Consider the following 19,180-nt stretch of genomic DNA (forward strand, 5'->3'; position numbering starts at 1 on the left):
TACCAGATCCCGTGATTTTTTTTTCTTTCTTTCAGAGCTCTGAAAGAGTTACCTGGCATCACCTCTCATTTGGTGCCAAAAAGCCTCCCCTCTCTATTTGGCCCATAATTTCAGTCTTAAACATCCCACAGGGTACATTTCCAAGCATTCTCCCTTCTGTTTTTCCCAGCAGCTCTACATGCCTGAGAAGTCCTGCCTATGCCCATTCACAGCTTCACCCCACTATCCTCCTCCGTGTCCTAAAATCCTTCCTTTAAATAACCCTCTCTTGGAAGTATTACTGTTATTTGCTTACTTATTAATTTGTAAACTGTCAGTCTCAGTCGGCCAAGATGGGAATTTGGAGCCCCATTTGTGATACTCTGTACAGAATCCCACTCAAATGGTTTTACCACCCCCCTTTTTAGGCTCTAAAGGAAAATGGAAATCCATCAGAGATGGATGTGCTACTGTGCCCACTGCAGCTTGGATAACACAAGAAAGAGTTAACTGAGGAGTATCAAGAGGAAAAGGCTTTTTTCCCATGAAATGGAAAAAGAATTGGTAACAATTTAATGATTTGACCTGAAAGAAGGTCACATCTTTATCTCCTTGTGCTCTCATTACAGACATCTTCTGTGAAATTAAATTAAGGAACATTGGAAAGACTGAAGAAATAGGACCTTTTCTTCACAAGAATGCAGAAAGGTTTTGCTGTAAAATGGAACTATTAAAGATAAAACTAATGACAGCCCATGGGTGCTGCTAAAATCCAAAGGTGAATAACACCTGGGGAAGCTTCACCAACCAAGAAATTGTTGCTGTGGGCTATTTGAAAGGCAGATGTGGGCTATTTGGATTTTCAAATGGAAAGATTTGCCTGGGAAGGGCATTATCCAGGAAACACACCCCACATTTTTGGATGCTGGCTGGTAACACAGGTACACTCCCTCAGCACACAGCTCCCTGTGCTGCAGCCCCAGGCAACACCAAGACCTAGGACACAGGGTAAAGGGATGGGAGCAGCAAATTATGTCTGTCTGCAGCAGGAAGGGATATGGCAACAGGAGAAAACACTGGGATTCAATACCTGCAGTAATAAGCAAGAGGCAATGTATTTAATGCCAAGGTTAATGGCACTAAACAGCCCCTTATGTGCTGCAGGCCATGCCTGATTTGATCCCACACTGAAGCAGACCAAAGAAGGTTTCAATTAATTGATTTTCATTTTGTAAATTGAGGAAGGGAAGCTCAGAAGGCCAGGCTGACATCTGCCTGGGGCAGGTCACCAGCCACATTCCCTACCCAAAGGCACTGAGCCACCTGTGCTCCTGCAGCAGGGAAAGCTGGGCACAATCCAGGAGGTCACTGCCATTTCTGTCAGCTCTAGGGAATCCCAGTTTTTCTCTGGAGTAAACTTCTTCTCCAAAGCAGAAGAAAACACCCACCACACGGAAGGGTGAGGCAGGGAACAGCCTACAGACCCTTTCAACCTGAAAATCTGAGGCTTTCATAAAAACCCCAAGATTCTCCCCACAGATTTTTTGGGAGAAAAGGGGATTTTTGTGTGCCCAAGGAGAACATGGCATCCCCAGCTTTGGCACCCAAACAGTACCTTTTGGACCAGCGGTAGCACATCCTCCCTTGGCCGCAGCAGTTCAGGCCAGGAATGCGGTGACCCCCGGAGCGCTTCATGATGAACCCTTCTCTGCAAGGACAGAACAGGGTCAGGGTGGGGGATATGGCTCACCTGGAGGTGCAGGGGGGATTTTGGAGGGGGTGCTTGCTGAACCCCCAGCCCTTGTGTGTAGGGCTGGGTCCTGTCACCTCCAACTGTGCCCAAGCAGCCTCTGTGCTATGCTCTTAAAGTTGGATGAAGGGCAAAAATACCACCCACACACCGAGAAGAAAATAATGGAGTTTTGAGAAGCACAGGGCTCTGTTTATAGCACAGGAAGCAGAAAATTAAGTGGCTTAACAAGCTGCAGGGAGGGAAGGGTTGAAACCCTCTAAGTGCTGTGTCTTGAAAAGCAGCCCAGGCTCAAAACCATTTCTCCAAATTGTAGCATTTCTGTCTGAGCAGTAATAATTTTTCATATCTAGATGGCAAAATATTCCCCAGTCAGTTACTGGTGAGAAAGGAAAGTTGTTAATTTTAACAGCATTTATTTATAAAGCCATGCTCTTAGTGAATCATAACTCACAAAGACACAGCTCACAACTCACATGCCCTTCGGTCCCAGGTCGTGGATGAATGACAGCTGGCTTACTCCAACAAACTCCATCTGGGAAAGAGAAACAGATTCCCCCATGTATATAACTCTGAAATCCACAAAATTCTTTGCTTCAAAGTAACTTGTCATAAAGACCTACAGAACCTACAGAAGATCCTGAGCAAATGTCATCCACCATCACCTAAGCATCTCCAAGACGACCAAGGCAAGTTGCTTGGTTGATTTTTCTGTTTGTTTATTTCAGATGTACTTTGGAGAACACACTTCAGGCATCCAGGAAAATCAAGCTCCAATGTATCATAGGGACCCACTGGCATCCTCCCTCCTGGATCTTTGGTTGAAACAATGACTCAAGTTTCACACTGTTTGGGGATCTGTGTGATCTTTCCTGTCTGCCTGAATCCTCTCCTCCCTCCAGGGACCCTCACAGAAAGACTGGAAAGGGAATGAGGACATATGCCCAGAGCTGGGAGCACCCTTTAAGCCTCCTACCCCATGGGCACACCACATGAGGGTTCAGCCCCACAACCCACAGGCATCCTCCAAGGCCACCGCAGCAGGTCAGTGCTGCACACAGCACTGCCCATCTGGTTCCAGGAGCCAAAAATCCACAGGAAAGCCACAGTGGGGCAGGAGGAGAGCAAGTTCAAATCCCAAAGTCAAGCAACCTGCCTCCTCATGGCTCCTCCTGCTCCAGCAGGGATTGCAGGGAACATAAGAGCAGTGAGAAAGCTCAGCACGATTACACTCACCTCTAAAAATAGGACACTGGGCAATTTTGACCGAGCAGGCTTTTCTTGGCACAGCAGGACATTCCTGGCAGTCTGCTGGATGTTAGCCCTGGTCCCCTTTAGCAGGGAGAAACACCCTCCCAGGGTGTCCTGTGCAGGACAGGGCTGGGGCAGGCACGGAACCCTGTCTGCACCCAGGCACTTCTAATTTATTGTCACATGGAATCACAGAGCTGTCCAAGTGCAGAAAGGTGCTCAGGGCAGGGTGACAGCAGCTGTCACTGTCCCCTTGGCCAGGCAGCAAGCCAGAGGGAACCTCTGACAGCACATTTTGGCAATGAACCCTGCTGGGGCTGCAGTCCAGGGCTCAGCCCATGCTCCTGATCACAGTTGGGACAGCATCTTGGTACCACCTTCAGGACATGCCCACCCATACCCACAGCAACTCCAAGGAAAGGCCTCTCTCTTCTTAAGGAAAGAGCCACTGTCACCTGCTCTTTGGCAAACTGACCTCAGGGTCCTCATCAGCAAAATCCAATTTTGCACAGGAATTTCATGGGTGGACCTGTAAGTCTCAAAGACATTTCCAGACACCAAGTATAACAAAAAGTATCACTAAATTTGGGGTCAAAGTCTGCCCTGCCATTGTGATGAGGCTCCCTTCCCAATACCATAATTTTTTTCCACATAAAACAGCAGTAGGACAGAAGATCCTTCCATCTCCCCATGCTCAGCTGCTCCTGGGACTTTCCCAAACTTCTAATATCAGCCAAAGCCATGGAGAAGAACAAAAGACACTATTGCTTTCCTCTGAATATTTCAAGGACATAAAGTAACCTCGACTCTGCTGAGGCAAATTTAATGCTTTGATTTTAGGGTGATTTCAGCCTGTTTCCAGAAAGAAGTTAGAACAAGTCGTTCCATGCTTTTACCAACCTCCTTGCTCTCTCTGCTCTCCCTACATGTTCTGGAAAAGTACCAGGTATAACCTATGAATGTTTCAGCTGTTCCTGCAGTGACACTCAGAGCAGGATGGGAAGCACCTGAAAACCCAGTGTAGCCTAAAAGCTCTTATCAGAGGTCCCAAGCAAAGTCTCAGGCCAGTTCTTTACCTGGATCCCATTTTAACTTCTTCATGGCATTCCACATCAGACAAATCAGAAACCCAGACATCTCTCTCACAGTGGGCACACATTAAAAAAAAAAGCATGTGAATGTCAAAACCCTTTGAAAATGCTGGCTGGAACCAGAAAGCTGGCAGGAATTTGAGGAGCACTGCATGCAGAGAAATAATTGTCCTCAAAGAAGCAAAAAGAAAAACCAAGAGGAAAAATTACTTGCAGAGACAGAACTACCACTACATAAAAGAGAAAGAAAGATTGTCTGGCAGCACAGCAACCTCCTCTCCAGCCAAGGAGTCTTTGGAACAGCAATGACAGGAGACCATCCAACACGTTGATCAAGCACTGGTTTGTAAAAAAACCCTTAAATTCCTCCAGTTAAAAGGAAAATTCCTCAGCGTGGTGCAAAATATCTGATGGAATGATTTATTGTTACAATTCCTGCCGCATTAGCTATTTTTACTGTCACAGTGCCTCATCCGAGGTGCTCGTCATTCACAGAGAGAGCTGGAGAGGCAGGCAGGGCAGCCAGGAGCTTTCATCTCCGTCACATCAGAATTCCTGCGCTGCCCAGCTGCCTCCCTGGGATCTGGCATCCCACTCTGGTTTCAGAGTAACCCACAGCAGGATGTTTTTGGTATGAGATATAGGCCCAGAGAATGCAGCTTCAATGACATTGTTGTGGCGATGAAAAGAAAAATAAAAAGGCAGACGGGAGGTATGGGCTGCAGGAGGACAGGATAAGGAAGGTGGAGAGCCAGCTGCAAGGTGTTCAAACCATCCTGTCCTGCCAGCAATGTGGAGCATGCATGATTTATCTAAGTAAAAATTTCACAGAGCATCTGCATTTCAGAAAGGATTCAGCATCTCCACACTGTTCTTTTTATTTTGACTCTTGTTCTTTATGTAGTGGGTTCAAATAAGCATCAAAAGCTGATTAGCAGTGGTGACTAGCAATTAAATGGAATTACACACTCTTCAGAATAAATTTGTCCAGAAAAATTTCTTACACGAAAAGATTTGCTTATATGACACCTTAATTAAAAAAAACTAAACATGCTGCATTTCAAGTGTAATAATTAAAAATACTGATGGGTTTGGTGGGGACCTCCACAAAGGTCTGCATATAAAAGGGCTGTATGAGAGGCAAACCTGTGGCCACTCTCACATCTCAGCTGCTCTTACACTGTGTTGCTTTCACTTAAGATGAGGTTTTTACTCTCACTAAACTTCATGCAAAACATTACAAACATACTTACACTCCAATCAAATCTTATTTTTCACTTTGCTTAGGCATCTTTTAAGTATGGAAGCTCATACAAAAGTAATGCAAAGATCCAATTAATAAAATTTTTATACACAATCCAATTAAACCACAACATCTCAAAGCTATATTCCTGCAATTTCCAACTTCCAGAAAATAAGTGTGAACAGTTAACACACTGAAATTCCCACAACATTCATTTCAATGGTAATTGTCTTGAAGCACTTCAGCCCAAAAGTATTATAAAAAAGAAGGTTTGGAAGGAAGAAGATGACATGACATTTAATCACATAACCAAAATTTTTAAAAAATACAAAAAGCTAGAGGATACACAACCTCTACAATGCCATGAGGTCACTGTGGACCTGATCCTCAACCCACCAGAGACTTCAGGTCTGCAAAACAACTACAAGCTTGACTTGCAGGCTCAGCTGTCTCAGTGCATGGTACATCCTCCAGACAGCGTAAAAAGCAGTTTGTTCTCACTGGCAAATGATAAATTAATCACAAACACAAAATAAAAGAAGTAAAAAAGTGAATTCATTGAATTGTGCAGCTCAGATGTAAAAAAACATTTCCTTGGGGATGCTATTGACTCAAGCAGGCTCTTCACAATGACCAAGGGTTACACTCCAAACAGGTCTCAGCTTGCCTTTGCAATTCTATGTCTGACTTTGTTACAGAGTTCAGGATTTAAAAAAACTCTTCAGTGAATAGATTTGATGATAGAAGAACACACAGGAGTCCAAATGTGCTCCAAGATTAGGACAGTTACAGCATTTGCCAGCATCCGGGCAGAAGACTTCTCAACCACAGGAAGAGCAAAGCCCTCATTTTGTTTTCAGGAGGACAAATATAGTTCCAGGGAAAGCGCCAGAAATCTTCACTTCAGTCTCGTCTGAGAATGGTGGGGGTTGTTTTGGTGGTGTTTTAAAGGAAGCACTTCCCTCCCTGTTCTTTCTTCCAGCATTGCCTGAAGGACCCACGCCACCACCACAGGCAGCAAAGTCCTCCCTGGACACTTCACTGTGGCCAAATCCAGTGAAAGCCAACAATGCACTGAGAATTTATGTGCAAAGGGACATCTGGCTCCGGGGGCTGGGGACAGAAGAGTGATTCAGCCCAGGAGGGGAGCACCCCGCAGCTGCCTGGGCAAGGCAGGGCTGCTGCCTGTCTCCTCCCCCAGCCCCCACCGTGCAGCCTGTCTCAAACCACAGCCTGGCCAAAGCATCACCCACGTCCTCACAGGAGCAGAAATGTTCCAAAATATTTGAAAAAGGCAACGCCTGCCTAAAAGTGACAAGATGGATCCACACTGTAAAATAACTCTCCCCCGCTCTGCATATGCTACTGATCAAAATTGCCAAGTTATCCCAATCTTGCTTCTAGAACAAAAGATGACTCTTTTCCACACGCAGACTTACACAGCTCTTCACTGCATTGGAATTAAGCTGCACAGCCTGTCCCCTAGAGAAACACTTTAATGAATGCAGATTCTTCAGCTTCAGCCTGAAGATTTCTTGCTGTCCAGAGCACAATGGCCAAACCAATGAGCACTTTGGCCCATGGAACAAGCAGTGCTCAACACTGAGCTCTGCAACAGAGCACACAGTTTTTGAACATCCAGCTATGAGCTGCCCAATGTCTCTACACAACTGAAATCTTGCAAAAGAGAAGAATATCTACCAAACAACAAAAGTAGAAGAGAACTGGCTGCTACAGAAACCCAAAGTTTAGACTATATTTTTGGCTTGCTTGGAAACCAGGTGTTCCCAGTTATCACTCTGTGCTCAGAAATGTCACTAAACTCGGCAGCTACTCAGTGCGTACATCAGATTTTGCTGGTAATACAAAAGATGAAGTAACACAGTCATTATGCAGCCAAAAAAAGGGGAAATAAAATTACCATCCCCAAGAGATGTCACAGCTGCAGCTGACAGGTGAGGACTTCTGAAGAAACATTCGAGGATGAATTTCAAAAGAAATATTTTTCCTTAAAATAGGCCCGAAGCTGGTTTTGACATCTCTCCTCATTTTAAAAAGAGCGTTGACTTGGGGAAATAAGCCAAAAAACGTCTCCCTTTAAAATTCACAAAATGCCTGGAGAGGTGAACAGTATCACTCAGGCAAACTCAACGTCACTAATGTCCAGTGAAACTGCACAGAATAGAAACCTGAGATAAATCCTGCACCCAGAACCACACAGAAAGCCCAGACTGAAGGAGCAACTACAAATATAGCCTGTATTCCAAATTTTAAAGTATTTAAAACTTTAACTTACTATCTTAAGCACTCTGCAGAATAAACAGAATCCCACTACATCATACATGTACAACCAGCTGCCTGGACTGGACTAGATTGAGGAGGTTATCACTGTGTTATACCAGCAACCTCCAGGACTGAGTCATTCCTGTGGTTTGAATCATATTACATCTGCGTTGGAGAAATCAGCTAAACCAAAATGCTCACAAAACAGCTGTAAAATGTTTTTTTTGCAGAAGCTGCGTGTCTTCTTCCAATGAATTCAGCATTTGTAAAGTGAATATTCTTTAGATATTTAAACAAACTAATTTCTACTTACTGTTCCATGGTAGTTCCTGTACATTGGCATTTTCAGGATATTTGTCAAGTAGTCCTCCAGCTGTTTCTACAATTAAAATGTTGAAACTTTAGATAGGATGTGGAGGTTTTTCTTAAAAATTCATGTAATCCAACTGTCTGGTATTAGGAAGCAATCAAGAAATCAGATCCACTTTTCAGTTTGAGTGGATAAATAAATACATTATTATGTGCTCATGGGATATTATAGCTCAGCACCATAAACAGTTTGGTCACAGGCTGTTTACTGTTCATAGTTCTGTGTTTGTACCTTCCACCAGCAGACCTGCTCCATGGCAGGGTCACTTTGGAGGTCAACTTTCTTGACTGAGCCAGAGTTTCAGAACAATTTTAAATACAAAATCAGTCCCCATTGTTTCTGACCCACATGAATCAGCTTTGTGAAAAAACAGGCTCAGAGGCAACTGAGAGAGCCTGTTGAACCAAAACAAAAGGTTCATGGGGTGAGGAACACAGGGACCATGCTGTCCTGTCCCAAAGACACAGAGAAAACAGTGGCTGGGCCTGTCCTCCCTAGCCAGGAGGGGAAAAGAGAAAAAACCATAATGGGAAAAGTAATCTCTTCCCACCCTTGTAGTAAAAGGGAAAAACAAAATTAAACTGTCTGGGCATGGGAAACTGGGCAGAGTCCTACAGGACACAAAATAAACTGAAAGGAAACATGAGCTAAAAAGAAAAAAGTATCTATAAAATGGTTTTCTTCCTCTTTTAAACCCACATCTCTCTCCTGAAACTTTCTGCACATCAGAGAAGCTGTGAACAGCAGGGTTTCTGCATGGCACAGCCACAAGACATAATCCTTTAATCCTCCGGGCCTTGAAGCTCCAGTGGCACAAAGCCCAAGGAGGGAGGGAGCAGCAGAAAGAGAATGGTAAGCACAGCCTGAACAAACATAGGGTTTTTAACTTGTGAACAGCAAAGCTGCAATGAAGAGGTAGGAAGACATCCACCCTCTCCATGGAAGGGCCCATCTGTTAACATCTGATGAAGTTACACAGAACACGTGTGCCTGGGCTAAAATTACCCACTTCAGCATCGATAGTCGGACTGTCATCTCCTCTTTCAGAGGGGGACAGCACCGAAATCTCTCAGATTTTGATGGCCACGGGGCTGCTGCCTCCATCATGCAACTTGACTCTGCAAACTGCTTTGTCTATCTTTAAATCAGAGCAGGTGGGGAAGGAGGGGAACCACCACTCCCAACATCACGGTTTTCCTCAACTGCAAAGGAAAGCTTAGCCCACATGAACCCCAGGAGCAGCATCCTCATCACTGCACAGAAGAATTTGGCATTAAAGCTGGACTTGTCAAAGCTTACGTTTGTCGAGCAAAATACTGTAATGGTAACAAACAAATGTTTTGATAGTGTGTGGCTTTGCAAGCAACCTGCCTGGCTTCTCTGCACCTCAGAGCAACCCTCTGGCTCCCAAACTGAGGAGGGCACTTACCCTCCTGCTAGAGAAGTGCTCCTCCCGCACTGTGCTCTCTGCAGTGTGCGGCAGACTCGGCATCTGCCTCGGCTCTCCCCTTTTGATGGATTGTCTTCTCACCGTGTGACTAGAAGGAAAAAACACACCCCAACATCAGTCTCAGTGTTGCAAGTATGTGGATGCCTTGATATGTAACCCCTCTTCTGCAGTGCCTTTATTTTTCCTATCCAAGACCATCAAAAGTGATGGGTAGGCAGGATAGCAAAAAAGAAAAAAAAAAAAAAAAGCCAGCATGTATTCATTCAAGAAGCCAGTGTGCTCCAACTGGCTTACAAATTAAAACACAGCACAGAAGGATCAGAGTGATTTCTGAGGGCCACCTTTTGGTCTCATAAGGAAAGGGAACCTACATCCTATTTTTAGGGCATTATCCAGCCCTTAAGCCCTCATAATTTCACCTTTCCCATCATATCCCAACATTTTCCTACATCAGGAGGCTCCCACTGACCTACACCACTTCTCTTCCCACTTTTTTTCTCTACCCTCCTATATCTGCAGCCATCCCAAGCACCAAGGCCAGGCTGGACAGGGACCCCCATACCTCCTGCATCCCACCCACACTGTCAGCAAACCACAGAGCTCCAGTGATTTCCATGAGCATTATCACAACCCTTCCTAAAGTTCAAGGCAAATCCAGCTCAAAAGCTGATGACCTGGGAGACAACTTTTTCTGCGTCAGCAGAGAGATGTTTGCATCACTAAGATTATAGCTGCTAAACACATAGATTAAATATTTTTATTATAGGTGCTAAATATTTATGGAGACTGAATTCTTCTGCCCTCTCCTCCTTACAGAAAAGTAAATGGGACCAGTGAAGCCAAACAGGTATGACATGAAAGGTAAAAAGATCACACCTCCCAAAGCCCACTACATCCACAGGGATGCATACTCACCTCCTGGTGGGGATAGGGATGCGCACGAAGGCTTTGTACCTCAGCAGCTCCCTGTGAAACTCCTGGAAGTGCTTGAACTTCCTTTTCACGTGCCAGACAAACTCTCCATGGGTCAGCTCGATGGTGTAAACATTGGGGCTTGGTACCTGCAGGGGAGAACATCACCACAAGGGATGCAGGTTTTGAAATGAGCCTTTTCCCTGCAACTGCTCATCTAAAGAGCCTTTATTCAATTTTACTTAAGGATTATTCTGTCTCATGATTTCTTGTTCTTCTTTATTAGATTTTATAAATAGACAGATAACCTTCTCTCCTGAGCGTTTTCTGAGACACAGGCAGTGCTGCTTCCTCAGCCCACGAAGAAGCAAGCTCAAAATTAACACACAAACAGCATTTTAAATACAGTTCTACAAAAATCAAAGGAAATTTCTGGAAGTTCTGACCTTCTTAGTGGAAGTAAAGCGTTCAACTTCCAACACACGCACTCGGACAGGACATCCCGTGAGGTACGTCTGCGTGCCTGGCTCTTTGAACCCATGGGTGTGATAGATGGCAGAGAAGGGAATGCACACTGCAAGGACCACAAATCCTGTTAGCTCAACAGCCTTGTAACAATACAGGAGGATATGAAAGCCAGCAGACAGCAGCTATGCTTGAACATGAGAGCATTTATACAGCAGCAGTAATTCCAGCAAAATATAGCAATTTTTATTAAAGAGCGCTCGAAGACAAGCTTGCACAGAAGAGACTTGAGAAGCTCAAGTTTTAAGAGCCTCCTGGTTCTAAATCAGAGTATGGCAGGGCTTGGCAAAACCCCTGAGCTGTACCCTACCTGCCAACAAATTATTAAATCCATGCAGGACGTGGGATGAGAACGCAGAGGTGTCAACTCACCGGTGCCTTTGGGGTCAGTGAGCACCTCTGAGTCCACCTCCTCCCCCTCCACATGGAGCTCCCTGGTGTCCAGGCTCTCGATGATGTTGCTCATGTCTGCGGCGAGCTTCTTCAGCGTGGATGTGGCTGCATGGCTTTCTGCTCTCAGAGACATCTCAGGAGGCTGAGCTCAGGAGCTGAGGGGCGCTGGGAAAAGATAGGGCAGGGCTGTCAGCACCCTCTCTGCACCACAGGGCTGAAGGAAACCACTGGCAATACATGGACACCTCTTCCTTCTTTCCTTTTACCCACATTCATACCAACTATCCCCATCCTACACACCCAATGCCAAATGTTCAGCCCTAAAGCTGCAAACCATATGACTGCCTGGCCAAATCCCAAACTTCATTCACCCAGTGCTTTATTTCCCAGGTCAGGCTGCACAGAGGAAAAGCTCACTCAGAAAATCAGTAGGCGTTTTTGCTACGTGTTCTTTCTTTGATTGAAGTAGTGACAGAAACTCCTGGCATTATTAAGATTTCCTCTATTTCTATGCACCTTACACAACTGTCTGTGGTGTCTGCATGCCTTGTGCTCTCCCACGGCTCCATCCTCTCAGCAAGCTCAAAAGTTACAGCTGTAAAGGTTCCTCTTTACAGAGGGGGCCAGAGCAGGGTCAGGAGCATCCTGATGCCCACAGAAAGCCTGGGAGCAACAAGGTGGATTCCACAGCTTCTATGCTCACGCTTCCAACATCCCAGGTGGCTGCAGGGGACAAGCCCACTGTCCCTTTGTGAAGGGGACACGACCAGGGGGAAGGCTGCTGCCTACTCAGGGCACTCAGGCAGTTGCACTTAGAGGTGTTTGAACACTAGTGACTAAAGCCCTTCCCACCTTTATTCCCACCCATCCATACCAGAAGCCTGAATCACGAGAAAAACGGGGAAGGAAGAAGGAAAAAAAGAAGGAAACAGAAGTAAATCAATATATGAGGCATAGCCACTATCACATGCCCTTCGCTGCTTGTGAGTATCAGCAAACCCCCCTTCCTCCTCCTCCTTTTCCTTCTCCAGGGTCTGCATCTCACCACAGAGCTGTGGAGCTGGCTGCTGGTCCTTGCACACAGCCAGGCTCCAGTGCCTGGGCATCGCCCTGATCTTGATAAAAAGTCCCTTCAATCTTTGTCCTCCTCTGCAATAAATGTCACAGCTCGACAGCTACGCTGAAAAAATACGGATGGGACAAACTGGCAACATTTTACAGAAGCCAATACAAGGATGCCCATTTATACTTGTGGAAGGTCTTACATTGTGTTAAAGAATGATTTTTCAAAGAAGTGTGACATTTCTGATGTTAAGCTCTACAAAGAACACTGTGCAATTATTCTTGAGTGAGCTCCACAGCAAGAGCTGGGCATGCCGTAACTTGGAAATTATTTAACATTTTAATAAATCATGTGTTTAGCTGCTTTTGAAAGAATGTTCTTTATTATTGTTTCCTCTTGAAACAAGTACATTATTTCATTACTGCATAAGACTGATACCATGTAAGCCCAAAAACATGCTAGAAGCAGCTTCTTTCAGAAAAAAAAAATCCATTTGCACACAGACTTGCACCAAGAAAAACTAGGACAATCTCTCCTCTTATACCAAAGTAAATGCAAAAGCAAGAGCTTCATCTCGGGTGTGAGGGCTCTGAGGGCCTTGGTGGCTCTGCCACCTTCCACCAGTGGCAGGGAATGCCACCAGAGCACAGAAGGCTTCAGGACCAGACCAGGGGATCACTGGGCCCCCAGGTCACTTCATGAGATCGACTTGAGTAATTCAAACATAGACACACATGTAGGCACCTCCATTCCCAGTGATCAACTGAACCATGGGGCAAAGTCCTGGTTTCAGCTGGGATAGAGTTAATTTTCTTCTTATTAGCTGGTACAGTGTTGTGTTTTGGGTTTAGGACCAGAAGAATGTCGATAACACAGTTGTTTGAGTTGTTGCTAAGTACTGCTTCCCCCAATTCAAGGACTTCCCAGTTTCCCATGCTCTGACAATGAGGAGGTGCACAAAAAACTGTGGGGCTGAATGGCCAGGACAGCTGACCCCAACTCTCCAAAGGGGTATTCCATACCCAGGATGTCAGCTGGGGAAATTGGCCGGAAGGGGCCAACTGCTGCTGGGGCTGGGCACTGGTCAGGGGGTGGTGAGCAATTACTGTATTGTGCATCACTTGTTTCCATCACTGTTGTTCCCTTTTCATTACAGTTATTACTATATTTTGTTTCAGTTATCAAACTGTTCTCACTCCACTGATGTTACCCTATCCAGCCCATGCAGCCTCCCAGCACCAGGAATTTGGCACTGGCACTGCCCCACACCTCCCTTATCACCACTTAATGGAAAGCCAGCTCTCCCTGTTAGAAGCTTTACACTTTTCCTATTCTAACAACATACTGCAGAGGACTTCAATTATTCAGAGAGCGTAAGGTACATTTTCATTTGTTTGCAGTGAAATCATTCCACCTGATATAGACTGGCTTTAGATGTTTGATTTTCTCCTTGGAAAGCAGGCATACATAAACAGCATTCCTGAGGGAGGTCATGCTTCCAGGCTTTCCCAAATAACCCTGGGGATGGCAGGAGGGAGCTCAGAGCCTCACTCTGCACCAACACATACAATAAAATCCTATTTCCCACTCAGCACTTCATGCAAAGAATTTTTTTGAGCATTTCTAGCTGGAAATAAAGCAGCATCTTGCTTTTTATTTCTGTCTGCATTTACATTTAGAAACAAAACAGAGTTGGGTTTTTTCCTCTGTCTGAAGATGCCTTTGCTTCATGGAAACTTAATGCCCTTTCCAAAGGAAATTTTTCCACAGTCAAAGAGAACACAAGCCCAAACACACTCCGCATGTGCCATGCCAGCAATTACACTTGAAGGAAACCAGCAGACAAATACCACATCAGCAGGCCTGAAGGAAGAGCAACAGAGAGGATGCTCATCCTCCCTCCTCCTCCTCCCTCCTTCCCTCCCCGCCGTGCCAGGTACCGCTGGGCTCTTTGTCAGATTAATTGACACAGTTGGTTAATGGATAAACAATTAACCAGTGTATGCAATGATTATTTGCAAGGGACCACAGCACAGCTCTATAACTCAGGAATTTTTTTTTTAAAAGCTAAAGCTGTTTTCACAGCTGGCACAGACAAATCCTGGGATAAAGCAGAGTCCAAACTCGGATGGACCGGAGTCAGCCCCAACAGCAAGATTCCCCCGCATCGAGATTAGAGCCAAATTTTGGGGTTGAGAGGGAAAATGTGACTTGCTCGTGGCCCTGCCAACAGCCCCATGAACCTGGGCAGTGGCCAAGCTCCCTGTCACAGCCGGCTGCTGCAGAGCCAGAGCACAGAGAGCAAACCCATGCCTGGGCAGGGAGGATGGCACTGGGGTCAGCTGGAAAGACAGGACATACCACATCCCTCTGAAAGCTTTGCCACATTGCTTTATAGGGCTCTTCTCCATAAGAGCTATTTAACCTCTTGGCCAGAGTTTCCATACAGACACTCTCTGCATTCCCATGGGCAAGCTGAGGAATGCCTGGGTTAATCTGCAACAGGCTGGGTGCAAACAGGCAGCACACACAGATCTCCAGGATTTAACCACAAACCAGGCAGGCTACACCAAGAAGGCCCTGTCTATCCAGGGCCACTCACTGCTCACACTGCTGACTGACCAGAGAAGGGAATTATAAACCTGCTGATATTGAACTCAAGCCATACTGGCAAATCGCAGGCGACTGAGAATAACAGGATGAAGTTTGAGAAACAAGTGCTGCATTTCAGTATTCAGCTGTTGCCAGTCAGGATGGAAAATAAGCAGCAGGTTTTTTAAAGGAAAAAAACCCCAAACAACCAAAAGAGAAAAACCAGGGTCTAACTGAGTCAAGAAATGGTGATCCAAACAAAGGCAAAACCTGTGCCAAGAGGCACAAACAGGACTATTGCCTGTGAGCCAGGAAGGAAGAGATGGTGCAGAACACAGGAAGACTCAGAGCTAAAGCATTTGACCTGCAAGAACAGTGTCAATACTGAGAGAAGGCAGAGAAACGTGACAGCAGACTGCAAGCCTGCAGAAGGCTGCTGTGAGCAGGGTGGACAAGGGACAAGTGCTCTGAATTAGAATCACAGAATCATAGAACGGTTTAGGTTGGAAGGAACCTTAAAAATCATCCAGTTCCAAACCTCTGCCATGGGCAGGGACGCCTTCCACTATACTATCCCAGGTTGCTTCAAGCCCTGTTCAGCCTGGCCTTGGACACTTCCAGGGATCCAGGGGCAGCCACAGCTTCTCTGGGGAGCCAATGTCTCAACAGCCTCACAGGGAGGAATTTGTTCCTAATATCTAATCTAAATCTACTCTCTTTCACTTTAATTGCTTGTTTAAAGCAGGGACTAAGGAGAAAGCCCTATCTAATAGCAAAGGCACAGCACTGCCTGTGGAGGGGTTTGCAGAGCCCCAGGGCTGGAGGAGGCAGAGGCAGGGGAACAGCTGCACCCCCAGCCACCAACACCCCCACACCTGCTGCTGGGGCAGCCAGGAGCTGGTGTGGCAATGTGTTTGAACAGAGGGAAGGTGCTGCTCTGGCTTTATCCAGCTCAAAGTCTGCCTGGGCAAAAGCAGCAAGAATGAAAACACAATGAAAAGATGAAGCAGTAAAGGAAAACACTGGAAGAAATGAACAGACAAGGGAAAAGAGAGATTATTAAAAACTGAAAGAGGCAAAACCACATACTACAAACCCCAAAAACACTGCTGACATTGCTTTTGTCCAGTCCAGTTCTCATATTAATTATTTCCTCTTCCAAGTACTACTTGAAGCCTCTGCCTTCTGTCACCAGCCTGTCTCCACCACCCACAGACCCCAAACCTCTTGAACTAGTCAAATATATACACTGGAAATAATGATTGCACCAAGAATCAGCCAAGATTTCAGCTGCAGGGACAATGACTAAAAAAACCATACATTAATTTTATTAATCCCCAAGCCCTTGTGAATATATTGCATATGTGCAGCTCCATCCTGCAACTTTGCAAGCCCGGTATCTGCTTGTTATTTGCCATTTTGGTTATGCTTTAACCCCAAGTTATTACTTCAGGGATCATATGACCATCTCAGCCTTCGCTAAAGAAAATTTTTTTCCACTTGTTGCACAAGACAACAAAAGCACAGCTTTAAAGACTTGGAAACTGGAAGGCAGAAAATACATATTTTAGTAAATATTCATGAACAGTTCTGTGTTTTGAAGACACTCACGTCCTGATGTGAAAATGTATGCGGCTGGTAATAGCACAGACTACCTAAATCTTGGTCAACCTAAGTTTATTCTGTATCGTGGCAGATCTGAAACAAGCTCAGATAATCACAGCTCCTTAATGAGGTTCTGATGTTGATGAGCACCACACAGAGCTATGAAACCCACAAAACCTTCATTTGGAGAAAGAGGGAGGAGAAAGAATACATCCAGGAAAAACAGACATTTCCTGCTAATGCCTCCCAGGGTTTGATGCTCTACATCAACTCTCGTCCCTATGGTGAGAAACACCATAATCTCTGAAAATGATCTCATTCCTGTTCTCATGACATCTCTCCCAGTACAGTGACCTTTTGGCAAGGGCTGTGACAAGTGACCGCTGTTCCCATAGCTGGTTTTCCCTTGCATGCAGCAGTGCTGGTGGTGGGGAAACACACAAACCTCCCAAGCTGCCTGGAGCAAAACAGACAGGCTCGGGGGAAACCAGGGCTATGAGATGGTGTTATGAAATAGAAAACAAACAAACAAACAAAACAAAGCCCAAAGAATCTGAGCCATGAATTCTCTCTCTCTCTCTCCTCCTGCTCCTGCCAGGAGCCTGGGTGCCATACAGGCACCGAGAGCCCACATGAGATGCCAAGGAAATCCCATGAACGAGGCCCTTAAATGCTATTTGCGCTGTCTAGTGGTGATGAATCTTTTCCACATAAATATTTCCTAACTCATCCCATTTCATACCTAAAATTGGCTTTGGGCCACTCCATGGAGGAGAAATACCCTCTCACAAGCTGACAAGAGCCCTTTCTGAGGAGTTATTTGCCTCCCCCCCCCCCGAGAAGCTGGGCTTGTCAGCACCCCAGATTTATGCCCTGGCACAGCTTCCTTCCCCAGCCCTGGACAGAAGTCAGACCTCCACTACAGTTAGGAAGTGTCCCCTGTGCTCAGGATCCCTGCTAGCACATGCAAAGAGCATCCTGCTTTTCCAGCCCAGGAAAAATCCCCATACTCACACAAACTAAAGCAGACACACACAAATTTTATCTTTCCCCCCAGTACTTAATTAAAATCTCATAGCTCTTGCAGGTAGCATGTTGTATCTTCCAACTATGAAATTAAAAGACAAAGGGGTTGAAAAATGCTCATCAATGCCTTAACCTCACTCTTCAGTTCAGTACATGGAACACTCAGCCAGAGGAGCCAGCAGCCAGCATGGCACATACAAACGCCTCCTGAAAATCTGCCCTTCTGAATGCTCATACTGCAGGGACAGTGCAAAAGGGATTAGGGTTTGCTTTTTAAAACATACAAAACAACACTTGAATAAGAACCAAAGCATTGCTCCACCCTGGAAAGATTTCGAGCTGGAGAACTGAAATAAAAATCCAGATCAACCATAAACATGTTGAAACATCATTCTGACCTAATTTGCTTATCTTTAGCCCAATCCTGATAAAGCCAAAATATTTTAAAACACTGTTTCCAAAACAATTATTTCCACAAAGTGCCCACATTTAATAGCAATGCCTCTAAAAGCAGAAACCAATTAGTGCTTCCTGCAGTTCAGTTCCCTGTCTCTACATTATTGATTTCCACAGTCCTCGCCACGTGAGGCTTATTGCCAAGCCACCGAAGGAACAGCAAAGTGACAGGAATCCACATGCCCTGTTTGCAAGAGGGCACAAGATGCTTCAAGGCTGGGATTGCCTGGAAATAACAGGTTAATCTCTGGAAGTCCCTGTTGCACTACCCAGACTGGGCAGAGCCCCTTCTGCCCTTGCAGCATCCATCCCACAGCCCTCCTGCTCGAGAAAAGGGCACAGAAAAGCCAGGCAGGTCAAGGGAAAGGATGAGGTAATGCACTGGTGACTAACCTATGGCTGCAGCTAGAAAACCCCTCTGTGCTGGTTTGTCCCCACACCCAGGCCCAGCCTAGGCGTCAGGCACCTCCCAAGGACTCATTTAATTTACTATACTGAACAGTAAAGGGAAAACATAAACATCCTCGGATGGGCAGCGGCTGCTGATGTCATGCTGATGTTCTGGTTGCTCTGGCTCTCACTCCCCCTGCCCAGCAGCACCCCAGGAGCACAATCCCTGCTCCCTGAGCTGCCACAGGAAGTGCAGCCTTCCCGGGAAGCCGACCATTAGGTATTTATTGGTAATTAATGCTGGCCCTGCACATACTAATTCATCACCATATTTTGGATTCCTCAGGCACAGACAAGAGTGTTTAAGCACAACCCTCGCTCCTCGGGCTTTGCATCCTCCAGGGATCACCACCACCAGCCCTCTGCTCCCTGATGTGGTCACAGCATAGATCCTCACACCCTGCAGCCCTAAACTCAGAAGCACTGCTGATAACACCCCTGAAAGCCAGAACAGGGAATGCCCAGAGCCTCCGGAACCTGGTTACTCACCTTCAGAGACCCACTAGCACGAGAGCTGCAAGCAGGCAAAGGGAACCAGGTGACAGCACCTTGGGGATCATCTCCATCTCAGCATCCCCAAACCATGCAATGGAGATGGAACAAAATGGTCAAGAAAGTCCTGGGCTGAGGGAAAAGAGGGGATGAGAAAACTACCTGCTGCAAAGAGCACAAACAGCAGCAAGGCCAAGGCATGCAGCACTTCAGGGTGCTGACAGGCATACAGAGTTGTGCGCAAGACAG

General features: G+C 45.9%; 1 protein-coding gene across 5 annotated transcripts in view; it reads right to left on the bottom strand.

Annotated features, from left to right (window-relative positions):
- Positions 1 to 19,180, bottom strand: part of PLD1 (phospholipase D1) — a 71,660-nt gene that overhangs the window by 32,506 nt on the left and 19,974 nt on the right. For all 5 annotated transcript variants that reach the window (XM_085069015.1, XM_085069016.1, XM_085069018.1 and 2 more), the window contains 7 exons: positions 11,227 to 11,412; positions 10,776 to 10,903; positions 10,333 to 10,478; positions 9,397 to 9,505; positions 7,911 to 7,976; positions 2,206 to 2,264; positions 1,595 to 1,687 (listed from right to left, as the gene is read on the bottom strand). In XM_085069015.1, the coding sequence (XP_084925141.1) occupies positions 1,595 to 1,687; positions 2,206 to 2,264; positions 7,911 to 7,976; positions 9,397 to 9,505; positions 10,333 to 10,478; positions 10,776 to 10,903; positions 11,227 to 11,380 (755 nt within the window). In that variant the 5' untranslated portion in view covers positions 11,381 to 11,412. The remainder of the gene's footprint in view (positions 1 to 1,594; positions 1,688 to 2,205; positions 2,265 to 7,910; positions 7,977 to 9,396; positions 9,506 to 10,332; positions 10,479 to 10,775; positions 10,904 to 11,226; positions 11,413 to 19,180) is intronic.

Source organism: Lichenostomus cassidix, chromosome 9 (genome assembly GCF_008360975.1).
Source record: "Lichenostomus cassidix isolate B80296 chromosome 9, HeHo_3.0, whole genome shotgun sequence".
In the NCBI taxonomy this organism is placed as follows: Eukaryota; Metazoa; Chordata; class Aves; order Passeriformes; family Meliphagidae; genus Lichenostomus; species Lichenostomus cassidix.